This window comes from Pristis pectinata, chromosome 2 (assembly GCF_009764475.1).
Source record: "Pristis pectinata isolate sPriPec2 chromosome 2, sPriPec2.1.pri, whole genome shotgun sequence".
NCBI lineage: Eukaryota > Metazoa > Chordata > Chondrichthyes > Rhinopristiformes > Pristidae > Pristis > Pristis pectinata.
Window position 1 is genome coordinate 57,196,818 of NC_067406.1, and position 26,890 is coordinate 57,223,707.

The 26,890-nt window shown below is 41.5% G+C and overlaps 1 protein-coding gene across 1 annotated transcript; it reads left to right on the top strand.

The window, feature by feature from the left end:
• The first annotated feature begins 7,362 nt into the window (after nucleotides 1–7,362).
• On the top strand, nucleotides 7,363–26,615 carry frg1 (FSHD region gene 1). The gene is made up of 9 exons (XM_052042674.1): nucleotides 7,363–7,632; nucleotides 9,276–9,343; nucleotides 10,822–10,944; nucleotides 14,342–14,399; nucleotides 17,451–17,565; nucleotides 19,625–19,729; nucleotides 21,804–21,895; nucleotides 26,135–26,245; nucleotides 26,355–26,615. The coding sequence occupies exons 1-9, from the start codon at nucleotides 7,577–7,579 to the stop codon at nucleotides 26,389–26,391; spliced, it is 765 nt and encodes a 254-aa protein (XP_051898634.1). The 5' UTR covers nucleotides 7,363–7,576; the 3' UTR covers nucleotides 26,392–26,615.
• Nucleotides 26,616–26,890: the final 275 nt, after the last annotated feature.

Sequence of the window (26,890 nt, forward strand, 5' to 3'; positions counted from 1 at the left end):
TGGGGCCTCACCAAGAGATAGGAAGTTAGGTAGATAATTTTTTGTTGAGTGTTGTGCGATGGATACGATGATTGCATTACCTTTGACTCTCTATTTAGAAACATTTGGAAGTGCTCTTTCCATCTGGTTTTGATGGACTCATTGTCCATCCCGGCATCATAAGAGTGTTTGACCACGAGAATTTTGGCCACAACTAACACTCAGAGCACCAAAGAGACTCCACATGTATGTCTGGGCACATTGCAGCCTTCCAGACTCAATATCCAGTTCTACAAATTCAGGTAACTCACTTACTTCATCAGTATCAGCAAAAGCCAGTTCTGCTGCAGGTCATCCATCTGTAAAATTAGCTCAGCACTTCTTCCTCCATTGTCACAGCCTGACCTGATGGGCATTTCCTACAACTCTGCATTTCACAGCTTTTATATTCCTTTGTTCTCTCTCTAACTGCCCTCATTACACTATCATCTGAATTACCTCATCTGGAGCTTACCCACAGCAACCCTGACTTCACCCAATCTGAGGTATCACGTTTGTCATATCCATCCCTCCCCCACCCTCCCTGCAGCTGAAAACAAATTTGTTTTCTCTCTTTCCCTGTTCAGGCATTTCCCCAAAACTTTACCGCTGTTTCTCTTTGCACAGATGTTACCTGGCCAGTTAAGTGTCTCTGGCATTTTCCACTTTGAACTTGATTATTCCTGCTTGTTTCAGAACTGGCCAGTTCTGTTGTAAGATTACCCATATTCTTGTTTTCACAGACACTGCCTGAGCTGCTGGTTACTTCCAGCATTCTCTACCCCCACTCTACCCTGCATTTCACAATCTTACATTGTCTCTTGTCTCTGTAATTGCTTTCATCAATCTGTTCACCAGATAACTCTATAAAATGGTCAACCCTGTCCTCACCTTATCAGACATATTCTCTCTGTCCTATACCCCCTGCCCCCACTCTTTCTGCAACTTAAAGCAAATGTTTTGCCAGTTAGAGTCATAGAGCCATACCGCACAGAAACAGGCCCTTCAGCCTACTAAGCCCATGCCAACCATCAAGCACAATCTTCACACTAATCCAACCCTAACCCATTTTACTCTCCTACATTCCCATCAGCTCTTCCTCAGATTCTACCAGTCACGTACACATTAGTGGCAATTAACCTACCAACCCTTACATTTTTGGGATTAGTAGGAAACCGGAGTACCCAGAGAAAAGTAGGGGTCACAGAGGGAATGTGCAACCTCCAGGAGTGAACTCCAGTCACTGACGTTGTTATGCAGCGGCTCAGCCACTGTAGCTGTGCCACTGTGTTGTTCCAGTTCTGATCGAGTTTCAGCTTGAAACATTATTTCTGCTTCTTTTTCCACAGATCCTGCCTGACCTCCTGAGTTTCTCCAGCAACCTTTTTTCTTTCTGTTTTTATTCCACAAGTCATGCCTATCCACAAACTTTTGGATATCCCTCGCCTTCTCGCCTTCTCACTCCACCAGTTGTCCTTAATTTCTCCAATTTTTTTTTGTACAATGTGCCCTAATCTGCTGATAGGTTAGATGCACTTGTTAAGGCTTCGGGTTGTTTTGCCAACTGCAAAAATCTTTCTCTTTCCTCAAGTAAGTTTTTGAGCTAGATATCAAATCAGTCCTGTTTGGTGACCAAGGCTATTAATTCACTAGATACTCTGGATGGCAGTTTTAAACCACTGCGTTGTATTGCTGTTGTGAATCTGGAATCACTTATTAACCAATCCAGATGCGGTCAACAGATTTCCTCTCTTAAGGTCAATATTGAATAAAATTAGTTATTATATATAGTTATTCATGCTCACTATTACTGAAGCTGGTTTGTTTTAAAATTCCAGTTTATTTAATTAACTGAATTTAAATGCCACAGCTACCATGGTAGGATTCAGATTTCAGATTCAGATTAATTAATTGTCATATATACCAGGGTGCAGTGAAATTCCTTGTTCGCATGAAGCTCACAGAGTAAACAGTATACATAGTAATAATAAATACAACAATAAATACAGCAATGGGTGCAAAAGCAGTGGAATAGCGCAAAGTATAGTCGTGCAAACTGAAGTGGGGCAAAAAGAAATGCTAAAGTAACAAAAACAGAAGAGGTAGAATTAAAAGTTTGAGAACATGGCAGCTCCACCAAGAAGGGGATATGGAAGAGGTGATTGGTTCAGAAGTGTAATCACAGTGGGGAAGAAGCTGTTCCTGAGTCTAGTCATCTGGGCTTCCAAGTTCCCATATCTTGTCCTAGATTTATGCTCACATCTCTCAATTGTGAGTCTAAATCTCTGAACTAATAATCCAATAATTTAACCACTGCACCACTACTGTATCATCTAAACTTGCTTTGAATCTAGCCTTTTGGGACCAGTGTTCCAGTCTGTAGTTGAGCCCTCTATCCATGAGAAAGAGAAATCAAAGTGAAGATCAAAAGTGCTGAAGACTTCAGTAGATTGTTGCTGCATGCATGTCAAATACTTTTGATGCCAACAGATTAGGCAGAAAGGAACAGACCAGATTTTTTTCTTCTAGGGAGTATATGAACATGTAGGGTACTACAGACCTAAACCTGTGATTGAGTGCTCTCTGTGTGAGTGGAACAACTGTGGTGGCATGTTGATGCTGGAACAATGGGGGTTGAAAATCACTGGATGCAGAGTCAACAACTAAGGGCATGCCTAATAATGCAGGAGGCTGCCAGCCCACTAGTGATCCCTCACTCCTCTGAGGAGCCTGCTAGACTAGAAGATCTTGTTGCTTTTGATGAAAGCAAGTTATGTCATTCACCCTGTTTCCTGCCCATGCTGGGTGACTTCTTATCTGCATTCTGGTCAATATTTTGTGTGTCCAGTGTGGATTTGGCTCACAGTTAGCACTGTTTCCAAGACAGAAATAAGAGGTATGAGGAGGGAGTGTGAAAGGGGATCTGAGGGGTAAGAGAGTGGCTGATATCTGGAGTGAGAGAGAAGGTGGTGAAATCAGTTACAATTAGTATGTTCAGGAGGCACTTAGACAGACTCCCAAATAGGCAAGGCATAAAAGGATGCAGTCCTAATGTGGACAAATGGGATTAGTATAGGTGGACAAAAAGGTCAGCATGAAGGTGGTGGGCTGAAGGGTCTGTTTCTACACTGTATGTCTCTATGACTCTAATTACTCTGGCACTGATGTAAATGGGTGCCCAATGGATCAGTGATATTGATCAGAGTGTTTCTGAAAGGGTTTTATGTTATGCTTCCCCTAGGTTTTGTGATTTGGGTTGGATCACCTCTCATTTTGTACACTGTTTATGCTGATGTAGAAAGTGAGATCAGTCAGTTTAACATCAGCTGTGAGATTGTTAATGGGACATATCACCAGGCACAGAGCAACAAGGCATCTGGACAAGCAACAGCTGATCATGGAGAGTCAATGTAGATTTGTTGGCCTAGAAATTCTAGTCCACCTAAATGGCTGTGCTAAATGAGCCAGCAGCGGCCTGCAAATGACTGTTTTATTGTGGACCCACTACTAAAGGGATATTTCACATATCCACTGTGGAAGATGTGTCGTCCATTACCAAGGATGGTTCAAAAGTCTGGTGGAGGAGCTATGGCCAGTGGCCAGATCAGGTTTTGGGAGTTGGGTCTGTGAGATAAGTAAGTAACTTGGGGGTGTGGGGAGGGTTGTCCGGCAGAGGCTCAGATCTTGGGTCAGGGATGGAGATGTAGCTGGGGGCTGGGATCACAAGGGAATTAGGACCATTTGGGGTGCTGAGGGAATTGCGAACCTCAGAGAATCAGAAAGTTATGAGGCTGGAATATGGGGAGATTGACGGGTTGGGATGTCAGGAGCATCATGGATTGGAGGTTTCAGGGTCGTATTGTAATTATGATGAAAACACATGCCTTTCTTTGTCTGGATTGAGTTAGACTGTAATATCGATCCTCCAGTGACCTTTGTTTATATTTTGTAAGGTATTCTGAATGAGTTTTCTATTGACAGTCATAGCCATTCTCATTTTATCCAAATGGAAAATAGCATTCCTGATGAGACTTCCTTATATTAAATCAGATAGGAAGCTATCTCTGACAACATTCCCAGATACCATGGAAATACAAATTAATAGTTACCCACTAAGCCACATACTTGTCATAAATCAGAAAACACAAGTGAGTGGTTTGAAATTGGAGTGAAGATAAACTATTTAAATCCTGAATTTAGTTCCAACATCAGAAAAGACTTCAAAATGAACCATGTTTGCTTAAATTTTACCAAAACAGAGTGAAGCTGCAATGCAACTACAAGACCCATATTGTGATGCAAATGAAAAATTCAGCTGATAAATTTCACTGCTTCATCCGCTCTTGTATTGCATTACAATAACCATTCAGTCAAGCTACGACAGAAGACTCTGCACAAGTCGCACAGCAGTACTCTGGCATCAGCCAGCAGCTTCAGGTCAGCAGGAGTGACAAGTGCAGAAAATTTAAAAGGAACAGGCTTTGGCAATGTTGAAATGGAGCAAGAGGTACCAGTGCCACCTAATTTATTTTTCAGCACTGGCATCAAAGGGCAAGCTGTTGTCCATAAATATACAGTAATAGTATTAGATTCAAACTCCAATGACTGGCATTTATTTGGTCTAAATTGCAACTTATAGTACAGACTTTTTTAAGTTAGTTGGTCTGAAGGGCCAGTTTCCATGCTGTATATCGCTATGAATCTATTATTGCTTGGAATGTGCCACATTGATATTCTGATCTGCTATTAGTCATGTGGACATAATACATTATTATACATGCCAGAAGGCATTTTTAAAGCAGCAGTTGACTAGTGAGTTTAACAATTGGAGGCTCTTTCTCAGTGTCCAAAATAGCTGTAATCAGATGGCTTGGAACTATCTGACTCATAAAAGTCAGTGAAACAGCCTCAAAATTCAACGTCAATTTTATGTGGGAGTGACACATTCAGAAAAAAGTTGCATTGAAAAAAGATGTGTTTCTCATCATGAATTTCCTAAACCTCCCTGCCTCTCTCTCCTTTTTAGACACTAGTTAAGTGTCAAATTTTATTTGATAATGTTCCTGTGACGCACTTTGAGACATTTACTATACTAGATTTTTAGTAATTTATTCACAGGACATAGACACCACTGCAAATGGGCAATTATTGCCCATCTCTAATTGGCATTGAAATGTGGAGACAATTAAGTCAGCCACATTTATGGTTTTGGAGTCACATGGAGCCCAGACTACATAAGGATGGTAGATTTCCTTCCCTGAAGGGCATTACTGAACCAGATTGATAATTAGGATAATCCTGTACTTTCATGATTACTATGATTAAAACTAGCTTTAATGCCAGATTTATTTAAATACTGCACTAGTGGGATTCAAACTAGTATTAATAATCCAGAAAGAAACACAAGAACCTGCAGATGCTGGGATCTGGAGCAACAAACAATCTGCTGGAAGAACTCAGCGGGTTGAGCAGCATCTGTGGGAGGAAAGGAATTGCTTCTCGTCTCTCCACTCTCAGTCCTGATGCAGGGTTTTGACCCGAAACAACAACAATTCCTTTCCTCCCACAGATTGTTCTTCAAGCAGATTGTTTGTTGCTTAATAATCCAGAACCCTGGCTCCTGTCAGTAATTTAACTGATACTACTACAACTCATAAATCAGTGGTGCCCAAATTATGACACCTTAGGACAAGTTTAGGCTGTGGCAAGTACAAGCTTGCACCACTGAAGAGAATCTCCTCAAAGGGAAGCATGAATACTCTGCACCACTCAATGTTCCAGGGTTCACGCTTCATGGAATAGTCCTTTCCTCCATCAGCTGCATCCATTGTGGAGAGTGGAGATGTGATCATGGCAAAAATGTTTCGGGGAGGGGATCTAGTGGGCAGAAATGTGTTGGGGAAGAGATCTTATGAGTGGTGTTGGAAATCACAGAGTGGATCAAGCAGTGTGGAGTGGGTAATCAGGCATATGATAAGATGTGGAGTCAGAGGATCAGGACAGATGATTGGGAGGTGTTGTGTGTTACAGAAGATTATTGGTGAAGGATGGAAGTCAAAAAGATGATCAGGCCAACGACTGGAGTGGGTGAAAACAGACAGGTGGTCAGTCAGATAATTAGGAGGGCGTGCTAAATACATCAGCAATGAGGGAATGAGAGGGGAGGCAATTTGGGGGCAATCAGTAATGGTGGACCTCCATGTAGAGGAATGGAAATGCTTTGGATAGGCCTTGCAGTGGACCATTCAGGGTCAGACCCTAAAATTATCATCAAAGCCAGTCTCAAACCTCCAGCAGTCCTGATTCAGTCTTCCCTCAAGTCTGTTTCCATGACAGAATTTTGTCTGAGCAATGTCAAGCAAGCATGGTTCACTATCTGAGGTCACTGCACATGACCTGCTGCTGCCGTGCACAAACACATCATGCACACTGAAGTGCCAGTAACAATTTCAACCCACGATCTTCTGTCCTTATACGGAAATGACCCTAAAAGTAAAAGAGTTTGGACACCCCCACCCCCACCGCTGCATACTACTGTTATGTCCATATATCCTCCAGTCAGCAGCATCACTATGCCAGGTGCATCCTCCCACCATAAGTGTTTATCTGCTCCTTTGAATTCCAGCTCACTCAGTACCTCTACATCTATTGAGTCCAGAACTACAATATCAAATGACTGGAACTTTCCAGTTATTGCTTTTTCAAATATCGAATGCTCCAAATATTTAAGAATATCTCATTTGCTGTCTATTTTTATAAGCAAACTCCATCATCAAGGTGACTAGTGGCTACGCTGTCATAATCTTGCACTAACCTGGTTAATACTGCCCACTACAGGTACCCCTTAATCCATGAGGGAGTTAGCTTTCCAGGACAACATTTTGTTAAGCAGAAATTCATGAAGCCAAATAGAATTTATTAAACTACTACAATCAACATAAGTCTATTTCCAAAAGCCAATCGTGTTAGCAATCACCTGCCAATAGATTGAGTTAAAACGGTCTCTCTAAGCATCAGCTTAGTTCAGAGCAGTTGTCAACCCAGTGGGTAGCGATCTTTGTTGACACAGCTGCAGCTGACTGGCACTTCAGCTGCAACTTAGTGCCAACATTAAAAATGGGTCGTTAACTTGAAGAAAAACTTTATAAATTGAGGACACGTTCCTTCAAGAGTTAATTATGTTATAAATTTATGACACCTTGCCACTAGGTGACCCTGCGCCCACTATTCCTGGTGACGAGCCTGCGGTCCGCCGGGTGTCGCTGCGGCCGGTGCCCGGCCTCCGGTCCGCCGGGTGTCGCTGCGGCCGGTGCCCGGCCTCCGGTCCGCCGGGTGTCGCTGCGGCCGGTGCCCGGCCTCCGGTCCGCCGGGTGTCGCTGCGGCCGGTGCCCGGCCTCCGGTCCGCCGGGTGTCGCTGCGACCGGTGCCCGGCCTCCGGTCCGCCGGGTGTCGCTGCGACCGGTGTCCGGCCTCCGGTCCGCCGGGTGTCGCTGCGGCCAGTGCCCGGCCTCCGGTCCGCCGGGTGTCGCTGCGCCCGGTGCCGAGCCTCCCGTCCAACATGGCGGAATATGCCTGTGTGAAGCGAACGAAGCTGGTGCTGAAGGGCGTGAAAAGGTTCGGGTTTAATTGGCGGAGACTGAAAGCGGGGACAGAAAGTGTGGACTCAGAGTGTGTGATCGGTGGGGCGGACAGCAGATCCTGCGGCGGATGTTCACAGGGAGAGTGAGGGGCTGGTGTTTGCAGCGAGAGAAGCTGGAGTTCACCAGGGAGTGAGGAGGGAGTGCTCACAGTGAGGGAGAGGGTGTCCGGAGTGAGGAGGGAGTGCTCACAGTGAGGGAGAGGGTGTCCGCAGTGAGGGAGTGAGGAGGGAGTGCTCACAGTGAGGGGAGGGTGTCCGCAGTGAGGGAGTGAGGAGGGAGTGCTCACAGTGAGGGAGAGGGTGTCCGGAGTGAGGAGGGAGTGCTCACAGTGAGGGAGAGGGTGTCCGGAGTGAGGGAGTGAGGAGGGAGTGCTCACAGTGAGGGGAGGGTGTCCGCAGTGAGGGAGTGAGGAGGGAGTGCTCACAGTGAGGGAGAGGGTGTCCGGAGTGAGGAGGGAGTGCTCACAGTGAGGGAGAGGGTGTCCGGAGTGAGGGAGTGAGGAGGGAGTGCTCACAGTGAGGGAGAGGGTGTCCGGAGTGAGGGAGTGAGGAGGGAGTGCTCACAGTGAGGGGAGGGTGTCCGGAGTGAGGAGGGAGTGCTCACAGTGAGCGAGAGGGTGTCCGGAGTGAGGAGGGAGTGCTCACAGTGAGGGGGAGGGTGTCCGGAGTGAGGAGGGAGTGCTCACAGTGAGGGAGAGGGTGTCCGGAGTGAGGGAGTGAGGAGGGAGTGCTCACAGTGAGGGGAGGGTGTCCGGAGTGAGGAGGGAGTGCTCACAGTGAGCGAGAGGGTGTCCGGAGTGAGGAGGGAGTGCTCACAGTGAGGGGGAGGGTGTCCGGAGTGAGGAGGGAGTGCTCACAGTGAGGGAGAGGGTGTCCGCAGTGAGGGAGTGAGGAGGGAGTGCTCACAGTGAGATAGTGGGGGAGAGTCCACAGTGAGTGGGTGAGTGTCTGCAGTGAGTGAGTGAGGAGGGAGTGCTCGCAGTGAGTGGGGGAAAGTCTGCGGTCAGTGAGTGTGTGAGGGAGGGTCCGTACTAAAACTGTGTCCACAGTGAGAGAGGGTGTCCACAGTGAGTGAAGGAGACAGCTAGACAGACAGAGACAGTACCTGAGTGGGAGAGAGAGTGTCCACAGTTAGGTTGTGAAGAAGAACTATGGAAGAATACCTGATACTGGAGCAGAGGTAGGAGCTAACCTTTAGGCAGTGGAGACAGTGAGAGATGGAGTCATATTTACATGGAGATGGGAACTGGTTGACAGTTCCTTTATTAAACAATTTTGTGTATATATCACAGGCATCAAAATTTGTCTGTGGAACTACATCACATTTAGTGGTGTAGTCCAGCTGCAGAATCTAAAAGTTCTTCCTGCTAACTCTGCCAGCAATAGTTTGACCAATACTTAGACCAGCAACAATTTTGTGGTTTATTTTAAATGGCCAAAAGAAAATGGCCTCCCGATTTAGACACTATTAAATACAGAATCCTATTATGTTAAAACCCAGAATATACTGGCTGCCACATTTGCTTTTGTACAGATGAAGCTTGAATGGTCAGGCATCATCGCACTAGTCCTTATACGTGGTTTACATGTTCAAGTCAGTCATTACATTTTACTTTAGCAAGAAGAAGAAAAACAAAGAAAAAAGAAAACGAGAGGAGCAGGAAGAACAAGTGGTTGATATTGTTGGTAAGTGAGTTTGGTAACAATGTCTCTGCTCAGGAGCAGGCACGGTAGTGTAGCGGTTCGCGTAACACTATTACAGTGCCAGCGACCCGGGTTCAATTCCGGCCGCTGTCTGTAAGGAGTTTGTATGTTCTTCCCGTGTCTGCGCGGGTTTCTTCCGGGTGCTCCAGTTTCCTCCCACATTCCAAAGATGTACGGGTTAGGAAGTTCTGGGCATGCTATGTTGGTGCCAGAAGTGTGGTGACACTTGCAGGCTGCCCCCAGAACACTCTATGCAAAAGATGCATTTCACTGCATGTTTCAATGTACATGTGACTAATAAAGATATCTTTTGGGGTTTTAATGTAAATTTTTCACCCATACATTTTTGAACATGAGAAAATATTTTACTTTAATCTAAATGGGCTTGCCTGGAAGTTTGTTGGTAACACATCATCTTGAAATACCATAAACGTCAAAACGATTTTAAAAAAAATATTTCACTGAATGCAGTTGCACATTATCATTCCATAAATTACAATGTGATTTTCACGGGATTGCAACAGTCCAAGAAGTCACTTCACTGCCCATAGTCCCAATAGTAATAACCGTTGGGCAATAAATACTGGAGATGCCAATCACGCAAGATTTTTTTAAATGTACTTATCTACCCCACCTCATAATTTTATATACTATATCACATCACCATATATTACATGAAGGGTATCAACCTGAAACGTTGACTGTCCATTTCCCTCCACAGATGCTGCCTGATCTGCTGAGTTCCTCCAGCAATTTGATTTTGCACTATATATTTCTGTTAGGTCTCCAGTGTGATCAGTCTTAGAGCATTTTTATATCCAAAGATGAACTTAGTATTTTTAAATGGAGAAGGAGCACAATTTCCATGGAGTCACAGTGAATTACAGAAAATAAATCATTCATGATTGCACCCAAGCTCTGCAGCCAATACAATTCAGTTTGTTTTGGGATTTGTACTGTATTTATAATGCAGGTGTGTTCCCATGATCTTGTATCAAATAAGTATTAGGGGTGAGGGAGGCAGAACCATCACCTCCAAATCAATAAACTGTGGATTCAAACCCCACTTGGGTGCCACCACGTTCACATTCCAAGCTGGCACTTCAGTGTGGTACTGATTGCATATTGAATTGTCGCTGGGTTGATGTGCAATTAACCCAAGGTTCAAACTGTTTGTCCCAGTAAATATAAGATACAATGGTACTATTTTAAAGAATAGGGAAGTTCTTTCCCCTTGATTAATATCACAATAATAAATTTTACTGGGATTTATCTCTCTGCTGTTTGTGAGACCTTGGTGTGTCTAATTTGGCCATTTCATTTTCCTATATTAACTGAAATGGCTGGTGGTCAAAATCATTATCTGCTTTTGAAGTACTTCAGGTTGTCATTTAAGGTGTTAAGTGATTGCAATTTCCTTCAAGGTGTTGCTGATTTTTTTACATGTTTTTTTGTTCTAGGAGGATGGTGGGCAGTTCGGAATTTTGGAGAAATCACAGGGAGTGTGGCAATAGAGATGGGAAAAGGCACCTATATCCATGCCCTTGATAATGGTCTTTTTACTCTTGGAGCACCACATGGAGGTTTGTTGTCACAATTTGAAATGTTTTAATCTGGGTTAATCTGTGCTATTAAACCTAAGATTAAGCAGACTTCACCTATACTCTAGAGACTTGCAAAAATAGTCAAAAATATTCAAAGTTCTTTGAGTTTACTTGCTGAATCTAACAATTTTAAAACAATCGTACTTTAAAAAAACACTTCTGATGGTACCTGCAGTTCAATTGATTAATTTTTTTTTAAACTGCCTTTTAGATTGAGCAGAAGTAAATTAAGTTGGATTATCTCAGCAGGCTTTTCAGTCTTGACTTTGCAAACGGTACATGGGATAGATGTTCAAGGCGCCACACAGATATAAAATGATCTGCATTGCAGATCGACTGTTTGATTTTCCAATTCATCTGATTACAAGCTGTAGGTTGAAAATTCTATCTTTCATTTCAAATGCACACTGAAGAAGGCCAATAAATTGAGAAGTGCACCTGAATTTCCTACAATGCTGCTGTAAATAGGTAATCAAAAGGTGCACAGTGGGCTTAAGGTAGATAGAAGCATATGACATGTACAGGCAACTACAATCAAGTGAGTTCCTCGAGAAATTTGGGGGGTGGGAGAGTACTTAAGAAGGAAATTAGGAGGGCAAAAAGACTCATGAAATATCCTTGGTAGGTAAGATTAAGGAGAATCCTAAATTATTCTACGTATATTAGGAGCAAGAGGATAGCCAGGGAAAGAGTGGGTCCCCTCGGGAACCAAATGGGTAACCTATGTTTGGAGCCAGGGAATGTGGTTGAGGTCCTAAATGAATACTTTTCATCTGTATTCACCAAGGAGAAGGATGTGGAGGATAGCGAATTCACAGAGGGATACATTGATTGTCTAGACTAGGTAGGTATTAAGGTGGAGGCATTAGATGCTTTGGGACACAAGGGTGGATAAATCCCACGGCTGAATGAGATCTATCCTAGAAAGCTATGGGAAACAAGGGAGGAGATTGCCGCATCCCTGCTAGAGGGTTTTACATTTTCGTTAGCCATAGGCGAGGTACCTATGGGTAATGTTGTTCCTTTGTTGTAGAAGGGCAGCAAGGATAAGCTAGGTAACTAAAAGCCAGTGAGCCTTGTGTCAGTGGTAGGGAAATTATTGGAGAAGATTATAAGGAACGGGATTTGTGTTCATTTACAAAGGCAGAGACTGATTAAGGATAGTTAATGTGGCTTATTGAGGGAGAAATCCCATCTCACTAATTTGATTGAGTCTTTTGAGGAGGTAACAAAGGAGATTGATGAAACAGGGTGGTAGATACTTATGGCTACTGACAAGGTCCTGCATGGTAGGCTGGTCCAGAAGGTTAAGACACATGGGTTCCAAGGCAAGATGGCTGGTTGGATCTAAAATTGACTTTGTGATAAGAGGCAGAGCATAGTAATGAAAGGATGTTTTTCTGATTGGAAGTCTGTGACTAGTGATGTACCAGAGGGATCGGTGCTGGGGCCTTTGCTGTTTGTGATGTATATTAATAACTTGCATGTGAATATAGAAGAAATGATTAAGTTTGCAGATTATATAAGAATTGGTAGTGTTGTGGATAGCTAGGAAGGTTGTCTAAGGCTACCGCAGGGTATAAATTAGTTGGAAAGTTGGGTGGAGCATTGGCAGATGGAACTTAATCCCAACAAGTGCAAGGTGATGCATTTTGGGAAATCAAATAGGGTTAGGACATGTACAGTAAATGGTAGGGTGCTAAGGAATGTTGATGATTAGAGGGACCTTGGTGGCAACATAGGTCAATAGGGTGGTGAAGAAGGCATGCTTGCCTTCATAGATTAGGGCATAAAATATTAGAAGTTGGAACATTATGTTACAACTTTACAAAACACTGGTTAGGCTGCACTTGGAGTATTGTGTACAGCTGCAGTATAGGAAGAATGCAATTGTGCTGGAGAAAGTGTTGAGGAGATTCATCAGGATGTTCCCTGGTTTGGAGGACTTTAGTTATGGGGAGAGATTGGATAGGCTGGTCTTATTTTTCCTGGAGCAAAGGAGGCTGAGGGGGGTGACCTGATAGAAGGTTATAAGATTGAAAAGCATAGATAGGGTAGATGCTTAGAATTTTTTTCCATGGTATGGGTATCAAAAGCAAGAGGGCATAGGTTTAAGGTGAGCAGTAGTGTTCCAAGGGGATCTGAAGGGTAAGTTTTTTTAACTCAGAATGGCTGATATCTGGAATGTGCTGCCAGAGGAGGTGGTAAAATCAGATACAATCAATACATTCAAGAGGCATTTGAACAGACACAAATGGGCAAAACATAAAAGGATACAGTGCTAATGTGGGAAAATGGGATTAGTGTAGATCAAAAAGGTCAGCATGGATGTGGTGGGTTGAAGGGCCCATTTCTTAGCTGTACCACTCTGGCTTCGTGAGCCCATCTTCTAACCTCTGTGAAACCTTTTGAGACATTTATATTTTAATTGTTTTAGGTCTAAATATCTGTTGAAAATATAAGAACATAACTTAAAGAGTATATCATTCAAATTGTAACAATGCAATATATATCAGCTTGGCTCAAAATAACGCTCCCTGTCGGAAGATTGTGGATTCAAAATAAAAACAGAAAATTCTGAAAATATGCAGCAAGTCAGGCAGTACCTGTAGAGAGATGCAGCATTATCATACCTTTTCATTAGAACTGAGAAAAGGTAGAAATGTCTGAATTTGCAGAGAAAGGGATGGAGATTGATAAGCTGGAGATCAAGAGAGACCAAATGAGACAGAGACATCCTGTGGGAGAGCAGACTCGAGGTGGACATTTCCAGAAGAGAGCAGCAGTGAATTAAACAATAATCGTAAAGAAAAAAATCTGTTGATGCCGGAAATCTGAAGTAAAAACAGAAAATGCTGGAAACGGGCAGGCAGCATCTGAGAGGAGAGTATGAATTTAAACCACAGTACATGATCTGAGCTAATTTAAACATACTAGGGTAATACAGAAGGATCTCTATCTTTCAGATAAGACCATTAACTGCTGAAGTCAATTTGTTTCTTCTAATATTTATAAACAATTCAGTAGCAGTAATCAGAGAAAACATAAGTGTTCCCTAGTGTCCTGACCAACGTTCACTCTTCAACCAAGACCATAGTCGGACTACCTGATCATTTATCTTATCACTGTTTGTACACAAATTGGCTGCAGCATTTCCTTACATAACAATTGTCCTGCACCGTTAAAGTAATTAATTTTCCATAAAGCGTCCATGGTGTTTTGAGGTGTGAAAGATGTGTTCATTACTTTTGTAGAAAGAACAGACTATTGGATATAATTATATTGCTAGAACTTTCAGCATAATTTGCTGCATGACAGTTGTGCACAATGCCTTTGTAAGGTATAATCTTTTATCATTCTTTTTCATCCTGAGCAGATAATGAAATCCCAGATCCCCCAGAGCAGTTAACTGCTATCAAGTTATCTGAAACCAGGTGAGAAATGTAAGTTATTATTAAGTGATATTATTGACAACACCTGCTTTCCTATCCTTACCTTGACTGCCCCGACCCTCCCTCCCTACTAGTACGGATAACAAAGATGGATGATCAAAGTCAGAATGAATCTGGTTAAGTTGCTCAGATGTCAATACCATTGATGCAATTCATAAATCATGGCCATTGACACACTGGAGGCCATGCAGAATTTGTTAGATGATAAATTGTTGTTTTTCCTATTCAATAAGTTTGAAACCATTTGATAATGCACCACATATACTGGTGCACAAAATAAGAGCTCACACTATTGGAGAAAGTGTGTTAAAATAGATTGAAGTCTGGTTATCACATAGAAGACACAGTCAGAATATATCAGGGTCTTTTTCAGGCTGGAAGGATGGAACCAGTGAAGTGCCACAATGATCAGTTCCTTGCCCTTAATTATTTACTGTCTGCACTAATAACTTCAAGGTGGGGACAGAGTGCAAGGTATTCAGGTTTGCTGATGACACAAAAGTAGGTAAGAGGGTATACCACAGCAAGAGTATTTGGACTCTGCAACAGGATGGGGATAGGTTGAACGAGTAGGCAAGAACCTAGCAAATGGTGTTTAATGTAGGAAAGTGTGACATCATGTACTTCAGTCTGATGAATCAAAAGGCAGATTATTATCTTACTGGAGAGAGTTTGCAAATGAGTAGTGTAAAAGGGGATATAGGTGTTATTGTAGGTGAAGCACAAAAAATTAGAGGCAGGTGCAAAAAGTAGTTTGGAAGGCAAATGGCTTATTGGCCTTTATTGCAAGGGGGTTGGAGTTAGAATTATACAGAGTGCCGGTGAGGCTGCATTTGGTCCCTTTATTTAAAAGATATATTTGCATTTTAGGCAGTCTAGAACAGTTTAATTAGGCTAATTCTTGGGACAAGAGGGTTGTCCTAGCACAAACAGCTAACAAAAAATTAATCATCTTTGGAGTTTGGAAGAAAGAGGTTGATCTTAATGAAACATAAAATTCTGAGGTGGGAGAAAATCGAACAAGCACATAGTTACAAGATAATGGGACGGTCATTTAAAACTGAGGCATGTAAGAATATTTTCTCACGGACGGTGGTGAGTCTCTGGAATTTCCTGCCCTGGATGGTTATGGAGGCTAGATCACAAGAGGTGTTTATAGAGAAGGTAGGTAAATTTTTAGATCAGGGAATTGAGAGCAATCAGCCATGATCACATTGAATAATAGGACAGGCTTGAGGGACCAGGTGGCCGCCTTCTGCTCCTATTTTCTTATATTCTTGTGTCTATAGTTGTGGAGAACATGGGAGGACAATTTTTGCTCACGTTTATACCAACATATTGCTATTATACTTACAAAAATATAGATTGTATATCTTTTTATTATAAACCTGAAAATATGCAACAGATAATAACTACTTGAGATTTATTTGAATGAATTGCTTACACTTTCAATGCTGTTTAACAGCTTAAATGAATTATAGGAAAGTTCATTCAAATTACCTATTAGAGTAATTTTTTTTGTAGAATCAGCAAGAATGTCATATGCTATTCTAACGGCAACACTTAAGGCCAGAGAAAATCATTCTGGTCCATCTGCCAGGCAGCAGATTGCAGAATCAGAATACACTGTCCCCTACCCACTTCCCCCACCTGCTTTAATTTGCTGAAAGAGATCTAATTTTTTCATGTAATAACTTAGGTTATCAGTCTAGGTTGCCTCACTGGGTAACACATTCCACATGTTTACCACCCTCCATCTCAGAAAGTTCCAGCTGATTTGTTTGCTCACCAGAGCTTCATCATCTGCTCCCCCTCCACACAGTATTGTAGTTGGGAACGAACAATGCAATATAATGGCCCAACATGTGAGATATGCATTCTATTCCATGTGGCGTAGAACCTAACAAGATTACACTTTCCTAGTATTCTACTGCTGGGTGTTCTGCACCAACTTGAATTTATGTACTGCCTTTGACATGGCAAAAACTTGGAAGGCACTTAGAGGAGTGTTGTCAGTCAAAATTTGATGACAGCTAACCTGAAAAGGCTGCTACTTTTGAGATACATTTGTTATTTACTTTGGTGCACAAAACAGAAATGCATTTTTTAAGTGGTGAGAGATTAAGTACATATTGATGTTCAAATGGACCTAGGTGTCCTTGTATACAAGTCACTGAAAACCAAGTGCAGCAGAAAATTAGGAAGGCAAGTGGTATGTTGGCCTTTTTTGATCTTTTCAAAAAAAAAAGATATACCTGCCAGCAAAGATGAACTAAACTGGTTCCAAGGATAGTGGATATTCCACGAGGGGAGATTGAAAAGACTAGGCCTGTACTCTATGGAGTTTAGAAGAATGAGAGGAGATCTCATTGAAACTCAAATATTCTCACATGGCTTGAAGGGCTGGATGCAGCAAGGATGTCTCCAACGATCTAGAATCAAAGGTCACAATCTCAGAAATAAAGAATAGGCCATTTAGATCTGGGATGAAGTGAAATTTCTTCTCGCAGAGCACGGTGAATCTTTGGAATTCTCTGCCACTGAGGGCTATGAAGCCACAGTCATTGAGCTCATTTAAAAAAAAGATTGATAGATTTATAGGTATTAAATTGGATCGAAGATCAGCCATGATCATGATGAAATGGCCTACTCCTGTTTCTTATTATGGTTGTTCTATATGTGTATACTTCAGGTAGAGATTTCAGTCAAAAATCCCAGCAACCCGATTGTAATTATCAGATTTATAATTTTAATTGGGAGACAATGAATTGCTCTATTAATCAGGTATGAAGATATTTGATATTATCCACTGTGTTGTCTAAAAGTAATGCAAATATGCAATACCATGGTAATTAACAAACCATTTAGAAGATGGTAAAAAGACATCTCTAACCAAATATTATCAGACTGAATAACAGATTTTATGGAAAGTAATCTTTTGAAATCACTTTAAATACAATTACTCTATATCTAAACTTTATTTTGCAACACCATGACGAATGTATTTTGATTACTTCTGGTTATTTCCTATAGGATAGCACTGAAATCTGGCTATGGCAAGTATATGGGAATAAATTCTGATGGAGTCGTTACTGGACGATCAGATGCAATTGGATCAAGAGAACAGTGGGAGCCAGTGTTTCAGGATGTAAGTTGCCTCCTTTAAATCTTCTTTAATCATTATTATCTCATAAACAATTATATTTTGCTTTCTTCTTGTATTCCAAATACAAATTGGTAATCAGCCAAGCCTCACCTAGAGAATTGTATTAAGTTTTAGGCATGCTGTACAAAGAATATTAATGCCTCAGAGAGGATGCAGTGGAAATTTACTAGAGTGGTACTCGAGATAAGGGATTTATTTATGTTTAGGTATGGAGAAGTTGGTGTCAACCTCCTTAGTGGAGAAGAGGGAAAGAGATTTGTTAATTGTTTCAAAGTCATGAATGATTTTTGTATTCTTTCTACAAGTCCCATTCCATATAAACCAAAAGCATCAGTCTCCCTGCAACTGTTTGAAGCTGAGCCAGACTGTTTGATACTTTGGAGCCTTCATTCACCCTGATTTGAGCTTCTGACCACACATCAGCACTATCACTAAAATTGTTTATACTGCACTATGTCACTTAGTGCCACCCTTGTCTCAGCCCATCTGTTGCTGAAACACTCTGCCTTTTTTTTTACCCCAGGACCTGACTATTTCCAATAAACACCTAGCTGCTCTTTTGTCTTTCACCCTCCACAGATTCAAGCTCATTCAAAGTGGTTTTGTCTGTATCTGACCCAGCAGCAAATACTACTCATCCATTATCTTGCTCTTGCTGACCTACACTCACTCCCGTTTAACCATGGCTTTAAATTTATAATCCTCATCCTTATTTCCATCCCTCTTACTTTGCCCTGCTCTTTGATCCTCTGAGCTATCTATGCAATTTTGACCTCTTGTGCATCTCCAGTTTTAATTACTGCATAATTGAAAGCCATGCCTGCACCTGCCATGCATAGTCTAAGACTAAGTAAATGGGCCTCTTCATCTGCATCTTGCTTTTTTATGAATGGCCAGGTAATTTAGTAATAATGATCAAAGGGGAAATGTTTCTGAGTTCTACAAAAAAACATTGTTCATCATCAGTTAGTACCTTGGAAATTTTATGTCTAACTGAACTACAAGAAGTGGCAAAAGCGTCTGATTACTATCTTTAAAGGAAAATGCAGCAATTATTAAATGTATCACAATCTTGTTTTGTTCTTGAGCAATGCCATTGGCCATCAGCCATATTAACCTCTAGTGAACTTAGCACCATGTAATGCTTCTGCCTTCCTCACTATCTGGTGTATAATTAAGAGTATCACATAGACTTCCCAGTCTAAAACTGCCATGGCAAGTTCCACTTCTAAAGTAGAAACTGATTTTTTTTTGTCAGATTACTTGAGTAACAACAGTTTGTTCATTTAATTTCCCTACACAATTATAGACAGATAGGCAGAAGTATTATTCAAAAACCAGAAATACCAATAATCAATGACTTGAAAACTTTACTGCATGTTCTTTAGTTGCCAATTAAATGAACCAAAAAATAATATTTAAAAACATAAGCAGATGCATTTAGGATAAATTGTCAAAAACCTGGTCAAAGATTTTAAGCAGTTAGTTAAAGGAAAGCGACATAGCCACAGGAGTTTATGAAGAGAATTCCAGAGCTAGGACTTAGACAGCAGTTTATGTGACTGCTGGTGACAGAACACTCCATCATGAGTTTGCATGCCATGTTTCAGGTGATGAAGATTATACTTGTAGCTTGTGATCTGCTGCTTAGCTTGTGACTCATTGTGAAACTTGTGAAGCTGTTTGCTGAAACTGTCTCTGGGAATGACTGCATTTTCACTGTGAGAACGCATGAAGTATCCATCCTATGGTGTAGGTTAGGACTATAGTATCCTGACCTACTATTAAGATCGTTTAACTTCGGGTCTCATCTTGGAGAAATGCATGACTCTGCTCTGCCTAAGGATATATTAATGATTGTAATCTGAACTTGTGAACTGCAAGTTCCTTCCTGTATGTTGTCTTAAGATGGTGATGTTCTGATATTTTTGGGAGGAGATGGGAAGAAATGTGTTTGGGATGTTACTCAGTAGTTCAGAAGAGATTTCAATATTTTTCTGATAAGAAACCATTGAATTCTCACCAGCTTTTCTTTTTCCAGGGAAAGCTGGCATTGATGGCTTCAAACAGCTGTTTCATTTCATGTAATGAAGAAGGTGACATTATTGCAAAGCAAAAAACAGCTGGAGAAGAGGAGATGATAAAGGTATTCATGAGGGGTTTAACTGATTGTAAACTAAGCCAGGGAATAAGTTGTTTCTTCCATTTTCTTTTATAAATTGACATGACCTTGCTATCAAATGTCTAACAATAAAAGGTCTGATTTATTGTCATCTTAAATTCTGCATGAGTATTCTAAATGGTTTTTGGCACATAATCTACAGTTACTGAAAAGACACTGTTATGCCTCTGTGCAGATAATTCATACACTAAATCTAAATAATGGTGGGTATAAGCTCTTCAATGTCAATTAGTATGCACTGGAAGACCATGTGCTTGTTGGAAAAAGACCTGGCCTTTTCATGTAATGAATTGAACACAAGCAGTTAAAATGTATGCTACATTTCACAAACCCCTGATCAGATTACACTTGGTGTACCATTAACAGTTCTAAGCATCAAAGCTTATAAAGAATGTATTGGTTTTGAAGGAGGTGCAGTGTAGGTGCACCAGGATGATACTTGGACTCTAAGAATTAAATTAGGAAAAGAGTTTACTTGGATTAAGATTAGGTTCCCTGGAATTTAAGAGATTGAGAGCTGATTGGATTTAAGTTTTCAAAATATTAGGGTTGGTAGAGGAACCTTTTCTGGTGGTTGGGGAGTTGAAGGATATGGGGTATAGTCTAAAAATTAGAGCCACATAGTTAGGAAACACTTTCACAGAAGGTATGAAGGAAATTATGAGCTCTCTTCTGCTAATGGAAATTGATGCCAAATAGTTGTTAATTTTAACTCTGCGACTGATGAATTTTGTTAACCAATTATACTCGGATACGCAGGTATGTAGAGATCAACCATAATCTCATTTTGGAGAATGGGCTCAAGAGGCTAAATAGTCTACACTTGTCTCAGATCCCTAAACTGTTTTCATTTCCCAATTATTCTCATAATCTGCCTTAAGATATTTTCCTTTCTTCCTTTCCCAGAACAAAATCCACCATTGTATTTTAATTGGAAACATACTGATCTGGGACCAACTTAAACATTTCTCATTTTCACCATTAGTGTATTGTCTAAGCCTGTCTTGCGTTAGCTGAAATCGTGTACAATGTCCTTCCCAGATCACAAACAAGCATGTGGGAGACTGGTGGGGTGGATGGGAATGGATTTAGCACTCCTGCGGGGCTGCAGGGATCTTTTGCCACATGGGAACGGGACATTTCCACCTGCCTTCTCTTCCCCCCAGCCTCCTCGCCCTGAACTGCAACAATTGCGGTGGGGGGGGAGGTCAAGCTGAGCAGAGCTGGGAGTACTGAACAGACTCACTCACTCTCTGAGTCAGAGAGGCTGGCTGGCAGCCATTCTTCCCGTTGCTGCTCATTCTCCTGTCACAACTGTTTCTGTTTCTGACTTGCAAACAGTTCAGGTTGCGAATAGTTCTCAGGAATGGAATCCTGTCATAACCTGTAGCATTATTGTCTTTTATTGTGAATCATTCTGAACTCTGCAAGTCTCTTTCTCAGTCTTATCTCCCCATCTTCTGTGGGTTGACTTATGATCTTCATTTTATTTCATTTGATAGACTGTTTTATTAATAGTGCAACCTGATTACAATTTTCTCCTATGTCCTGAAAATCTTACAACCAGAATTAGTAAGTTTCCAACATAATGTGTACTGAAAAGAGAAAGTGCTGGGCAATCTCTATGGAGAGTTAACATTTCCGTTGATTTGTCATTAGAACTGCAAAGTGATGATAGTAGTTTTGCTATTTTTAATGATTTCTAGTTTTGCTGAAACTTAAACCATGAGTTTTTTGTAACTAAATTAAATTCGTCCATTCAAAGAGCCACTGCTGTTTCTAATACATTAATTCTGTTTGAAATGATTTGTTCATTCACACATCACTAGACACCCACCCCAGTGTTTTTAAGCATTGTATCTCATCCTTCTTAATTTTCCAGTTTAATTATTTTAATATAATTTGCCCCTTCTGTGGGTGTTCTTTCTCACCACTCCTTTCATTTCTGGCAATAATTTCAGTACATCTTCTCAGTACATGTGGATTAGCCAGATCTAACTATGTACTCTGATCAGTAACTTACATTTTTATTTCATAGATCCGTTCCTGTGCTGATATTGTCATAAAGGAAAAAGATGAGCTTTTGGATGAAGACAAGGGTAACGTAAAGCAGTGTGAAATCAACTACGTGTAAGTTCTACAAAAGTTTTAACCACAGTTGAACCAGTGCACATTTAGGTCTACCTATGCTTTCTAAGAATAGAGAATAGATGGTTGTGCAAAAGAGCAGCAAGTTATCTATATGAAGAGAGAATTCAAAGCTCTGGGATTGAGGGATCTGGGTGCCCTGGTGCATCGTCGCAATAGGCAAGTATGCAGGGACAGAGAATAATTGGGAAAGCTGAAGGAGTTTTAAAGAGCAAGAAGGAACTAAATTGAAATATCAAATATCCTGAGGAAATTTGAGAAAGTGGATGTGGAGTGAATGTTTACTGCTGTGGGAGAATCTAGAACTAGAGGTCATCATTTAATGGAGTTACCCATTTAAGCACAGATGAATCTTTGGAACGCTTTCTCAAAGTTGGTGGTGGGGTAGGGTCCAATGGAAGCAGAGTTTATAGGATAAGAAGATTTCTTTATTAGGCACATGTACATCGAAACACAGTGAATTGCATCTTTTGCATAGTGTTCTGGGGGCAACCCGCAAATGTCGCCACGCTTCCAGTGCCAACATAGCATGCCCACAACTTCCTAACCTGTACGTCTTTGGAATGTGGGAGGAAATCGGAGTACCCGGAGGAAACCCACACAGACACGCAGGGAGAACATACAAACTCCTTACAGACAGTGGCCAGAATTGAACCTGGGTCGCTGGCACTGTAAAGCGTTGCACTGTAAAGCATTACACTAAACGCTACACTACAAAGCAGAGTTAGATACTTGATAAAAAGATCATGGGCAATAGTCCTGATTAAGAGGCAGAGTGGGCTGCAGGGACCAAGTGGGTCCTACAGCCCACTCCTAAATCATACCATTTCATTACCAAATCTAGATTCATGCCTTGCCTTAAAAAAAAGATGAAGTGAGTGGTTAGTTTTTCTTGGTCCTTAGTTCCCTGTTTAATTTGGATAATTTTTTAGCTTCTGAAGAAGCAATCTGAAATATGAAAAAAAAATGGCAGTGGTAAGGCAATCAGGGAGATCGGTAAAGGTGGACCATGGGGGAATATCATATGATTGCAGTAGTGAGGGTCACGTTTTGAGTTTAAGATGAGAACAACATGCAGTTCTGCACTGTACCAAATACATGCTACATTAGACCTGTAATAACTTTACTTTGAATATAAAGCTGGGGAAAGAGAGCGGCATTCTTCAGATGTGTTTAAAATATTGTGTGTAATATCAAATCATCTTGTTTGTCACATAATTCAGAAATACTGTTACCCTTCTATGGCTGTTGAAGTTGGAGAGCTCTGGATTTCCACTGCTCATTGTAACAAATACGTGCTTTTTAATATTTCCCTGAATTTAGCTCTGCTTTTAGGGTACACAGCTTGTTCTACCATAGAACCATACAGCACAAAACAGGCCCTTCGGCCCACCATGTTGTGCCATCCATCAAACCACCCTCACACTATTCTAACCCTTTCCTCCCGCATATCCCTCTATCTCACATTCCTTCATGTGCCTATCCAACAAACTCTTAAACCTGTCCAATGTATCTGCCTCCACCACCACCCCAGGCAGTGCATTCCATGCACCAACCACTCTCTGGGTGAAAGACCTCCCCCTGACATCTCCCCTGAACCTCTCACCCATAACCTTAAAGCCATGCCCCCTCGTCTTGAGCATTGGTGCCCTGGGAAGGAGGCGCTGGCTGTCTACTCTATCTATTCCTCTCAATATTTTATATACCTCTATCATGTCTCCTCTCATCCTCCTCCTTTCCAGTGAATAAAGCCCTAGCACCTTAAGCCTCTCCTCGTATTCCATACGCTCTAATCCAGGCAGCATCCTGGTAAGTCTCCTCTGCACCCTCTCCAACGCCTCCACATCCTTCCTATAATGCGGCGACCAAAACTGAACACAGTACTCTTAAGTGTGGTCTAACTAGAGTTTTGTAAAGCTGCATCATCACTTCACGGCTCTTAAACTCAATCCCACGACTTATGAAAACTAACATCCCATAGGCCTTCTTAATTGCTCTATCTACCTGTGAGGCAACTTTCAGTGAACTGTGAATATGAAGCCCCCAGATCCCTCTGCTCCTCTACACTGCCAAGTAGCTTGCCATTTACCTTGTACTCAGCCCTGGAGTTTCTCCTTCCAAAGTGTACCACCTCACACTTCTCCGGATTGAACTCCATCTGCCATTTGTCAGCCCAGCTCTGCATCCTATCAATATCCCTCTGTAAGTTCCGACAGCCCTCCACACTATCCACAACACCGCCGATCTTCGTGTCGTCTGGAAACTTACTAACCCAGCCTTCCACCCCCTCATCTAAGTCATCTATAAATATTACAAAAAGTAGAGGTCCCAGAACCAATCCCTGCGGGACACCACTAGTCACTGCCCTCCAATCCGAGGGCACTCCTTCCACCACAACCCTCTGCTTTCTACAGGCAAGCCAATTCCTAATCCACACAGCCAAGCTTCCCTGGATCCCTTGGCCTCTGACCTCCTGAAGAAGCCTACCGTGAGGAACCTTATCAAATGCCTTACTAAAATCCATATAGACCACATCCACCACCCTCATCTTCCTTGTCACCTCCTCAAAGAACTCTATCAGGCTTGTGAGGCAAGATCTTCCTGTCACAAAGCCATGCTGGCTGTCCCTAATCAGTCCATGATTCTCCAGGTGTTCATAGATCCTATCCCTTAGAATCCTTTCTAACAGCTTACCCACCACAGACGTAAGGCTCACCGGTCTGTAATTCTCTGGACTATCCCTACTACCTTTTTTGAACAAGGGGACAATATTCACCACCCTCCAATCCTCCGGCACCATCCCCGTGGACAACGAGGACTCAAAGATCCTTACCAGCGGTTCAACAATATCCTCCCTCGCCTCTCGAAGCAGCCTGGGGAAAATCCCATCAGGCTTCGGAGATTTATCCGTGTTGATATTATTTAACAACTTCAACACATCCTCTCTCTTGATATCTACAACCTCAAGGACATTACCCTTACCAGCACTCCCTTCCGCGTCATCAAGACCCCTCTCCTTGGTGAATACCGAAGAGAAGTATTCATTGAGAACTTCTCCCGCTTCCGCCACCTCCAGGCACATTCTCCCACCTTTGTCTTTAATCGGACCTACCTTTACCCTAGCCATCCTCCTACCCTTCACGTACATGAAAAAGGCCTTGGGATTTTCCTTAACCCTACTAGCCAATGCCTTTTCATGTCCCCTTCTCGCTCTCCTCAGCCCTTTCTTAAGTTCCTTCCTCGCTACTCTATATTCCTCACGGGCCCTGTCTGAACCTTGCTGCTTATACCTCATGTATGCTACCTTCTTCTCCCTAACTAGTCGTTCCACCTCTCTCGTCACCCACGGTTCCTTCACCCTGCCATTCCTTCTCTGCCTCACCGGGACATATTTATCCCTAACATCCTGCATAAGATCCCTGAACATCGACCACATCTCCATGGTACATTTCCCTTCAAAAAGGACATCCCAATTTACACTCCCAAGTTCTCTCCTTGTAGCCTCATTGGTGGACTTGCCCACCCGAGGAAACTCTGTTTTCAAATTTTTTATTCATTCTGAACATCTCAATTAGATCACCCACAAATCTAGTGTTTGCACACTCCTAATTTAATATTTTTGGATCACTATCTTTGTGACTTTGCACGTCTTCCTAGGCCAATACATCCTTCCAGAGTTGTGGTCATCATAAATGAATGTGGTAACCAGATGCATTCTAATCAGACCTCTTTATGTTCCATGTCACCTAAGATAAAGGTCAACATTCCATAAAGTTTCATAATTTTTGTAATTGTCCACAATTTCTGGACACAATCCCTAAATATCTGGTACTCCACAGTTCCAAGTTTCCTACCACTTACAAAATATTCTTATCTACCTTTCACAGACTTAAATTGGATGAACTCACAATTTTGCACACTCATTTATGTCCCTACCCTTTTGAAACTTATTTTTAAATTACATCTGCACAGCTTACAGTAACTACTTAACAATGCTGTCAGTGATTTTCCATCAAGGGTATACACTATCCAACTTAATTCTATCCTTATGTAACTTTTGCTGCCCTTTCCCTGCTCTTCCCTTCTGTCTTTCTTAAACCTCAAAACTGAAATTTGATACAGGGTTAGAAGACTTGGGAAAAGTAGACGAGAATTGGTTTTGAATGTGTTGATATGTGCTGAACACGTATCTTGTATTCCCACTGTATCGCACTATTGCAGAAAGAAATTTCAGAGTTTTCAAGATCAAAAACTGAGAGTGAATGCAGAAGACAGTAAACTACTAAAGAAAGCCAGACAAGAAGGCACTTTCCATGAGGCTTTGCTAGACAGGTAACTGTTTGAGTTTTTAAATTTAGCAAGTCAGAAAATGATTGACCATTAGGATTCTTTGGTTGCTTTCTTATCTTTCATAATGAATTGTCTGTGTTTTGCTCTGCAGGAGATCCAAGATGAAAGCAGATCGATATTGCAAATGAAGTCAGGATGTATGTTCTTAATATTTTGGTATTTTTACTGGATATGTGACTTTTTTTTGTCTCCAAAACAACTTGTGTTCATAGAACAGGCAGTGTTGTACAGTAATCAGTGACAGTTTCATGTAAACTTGATATTTTTAAATGCCTTGAAATACAATCAAAGTAACCTTGAGTGACTACTGTTATAGATTAATTTTCCTGTATGAATAAATTGTAAAAAGAAATAGTTTTCAGCCTCAGTGTGATGACTTAATATGCTGCATTTTAAACAAATCATTACTTTAATTCGTCCAAGGAAGAGAACATTGAAATGGAAGCTCAGAAACAGAAATCGAGAAGCAAAGAGATGATCAACCTTGAAATATTAACTCTTCCTCTCTCTCCAGATACTGCCTTTTCCAGCATTTTATGCTTTTATTTCTAAAAGAGAACCTGATTCTTTTATATAAACAGCATCTTTCTATGCACAATACTTATAAAATCTTTGTGTTCTATTATT

Coding starts and splice junctions, on each gene's coding strand:
- frg1 (XM_052042674.1), top strand. CDS start 7,577: ATGGCGGAATATGCCTGTGTGAAGCGAACGAAGCTGGTGCTGAAGGGC. Junction 10,945..14,341: donor TCTTGGAGCACCACATGGAG/GTTTGTTGTCAC, acceptor CATCCTGAGCAG/ATAATGAAATCCCAGATCCC. Junction 17,566..19,624: donor GGGAGCCAGTGTTTCAGGAT/GTAAGTTGCCTC, acceptor TTCTTTTTCCAG/GGAAAGCTGGCATTGATGGC.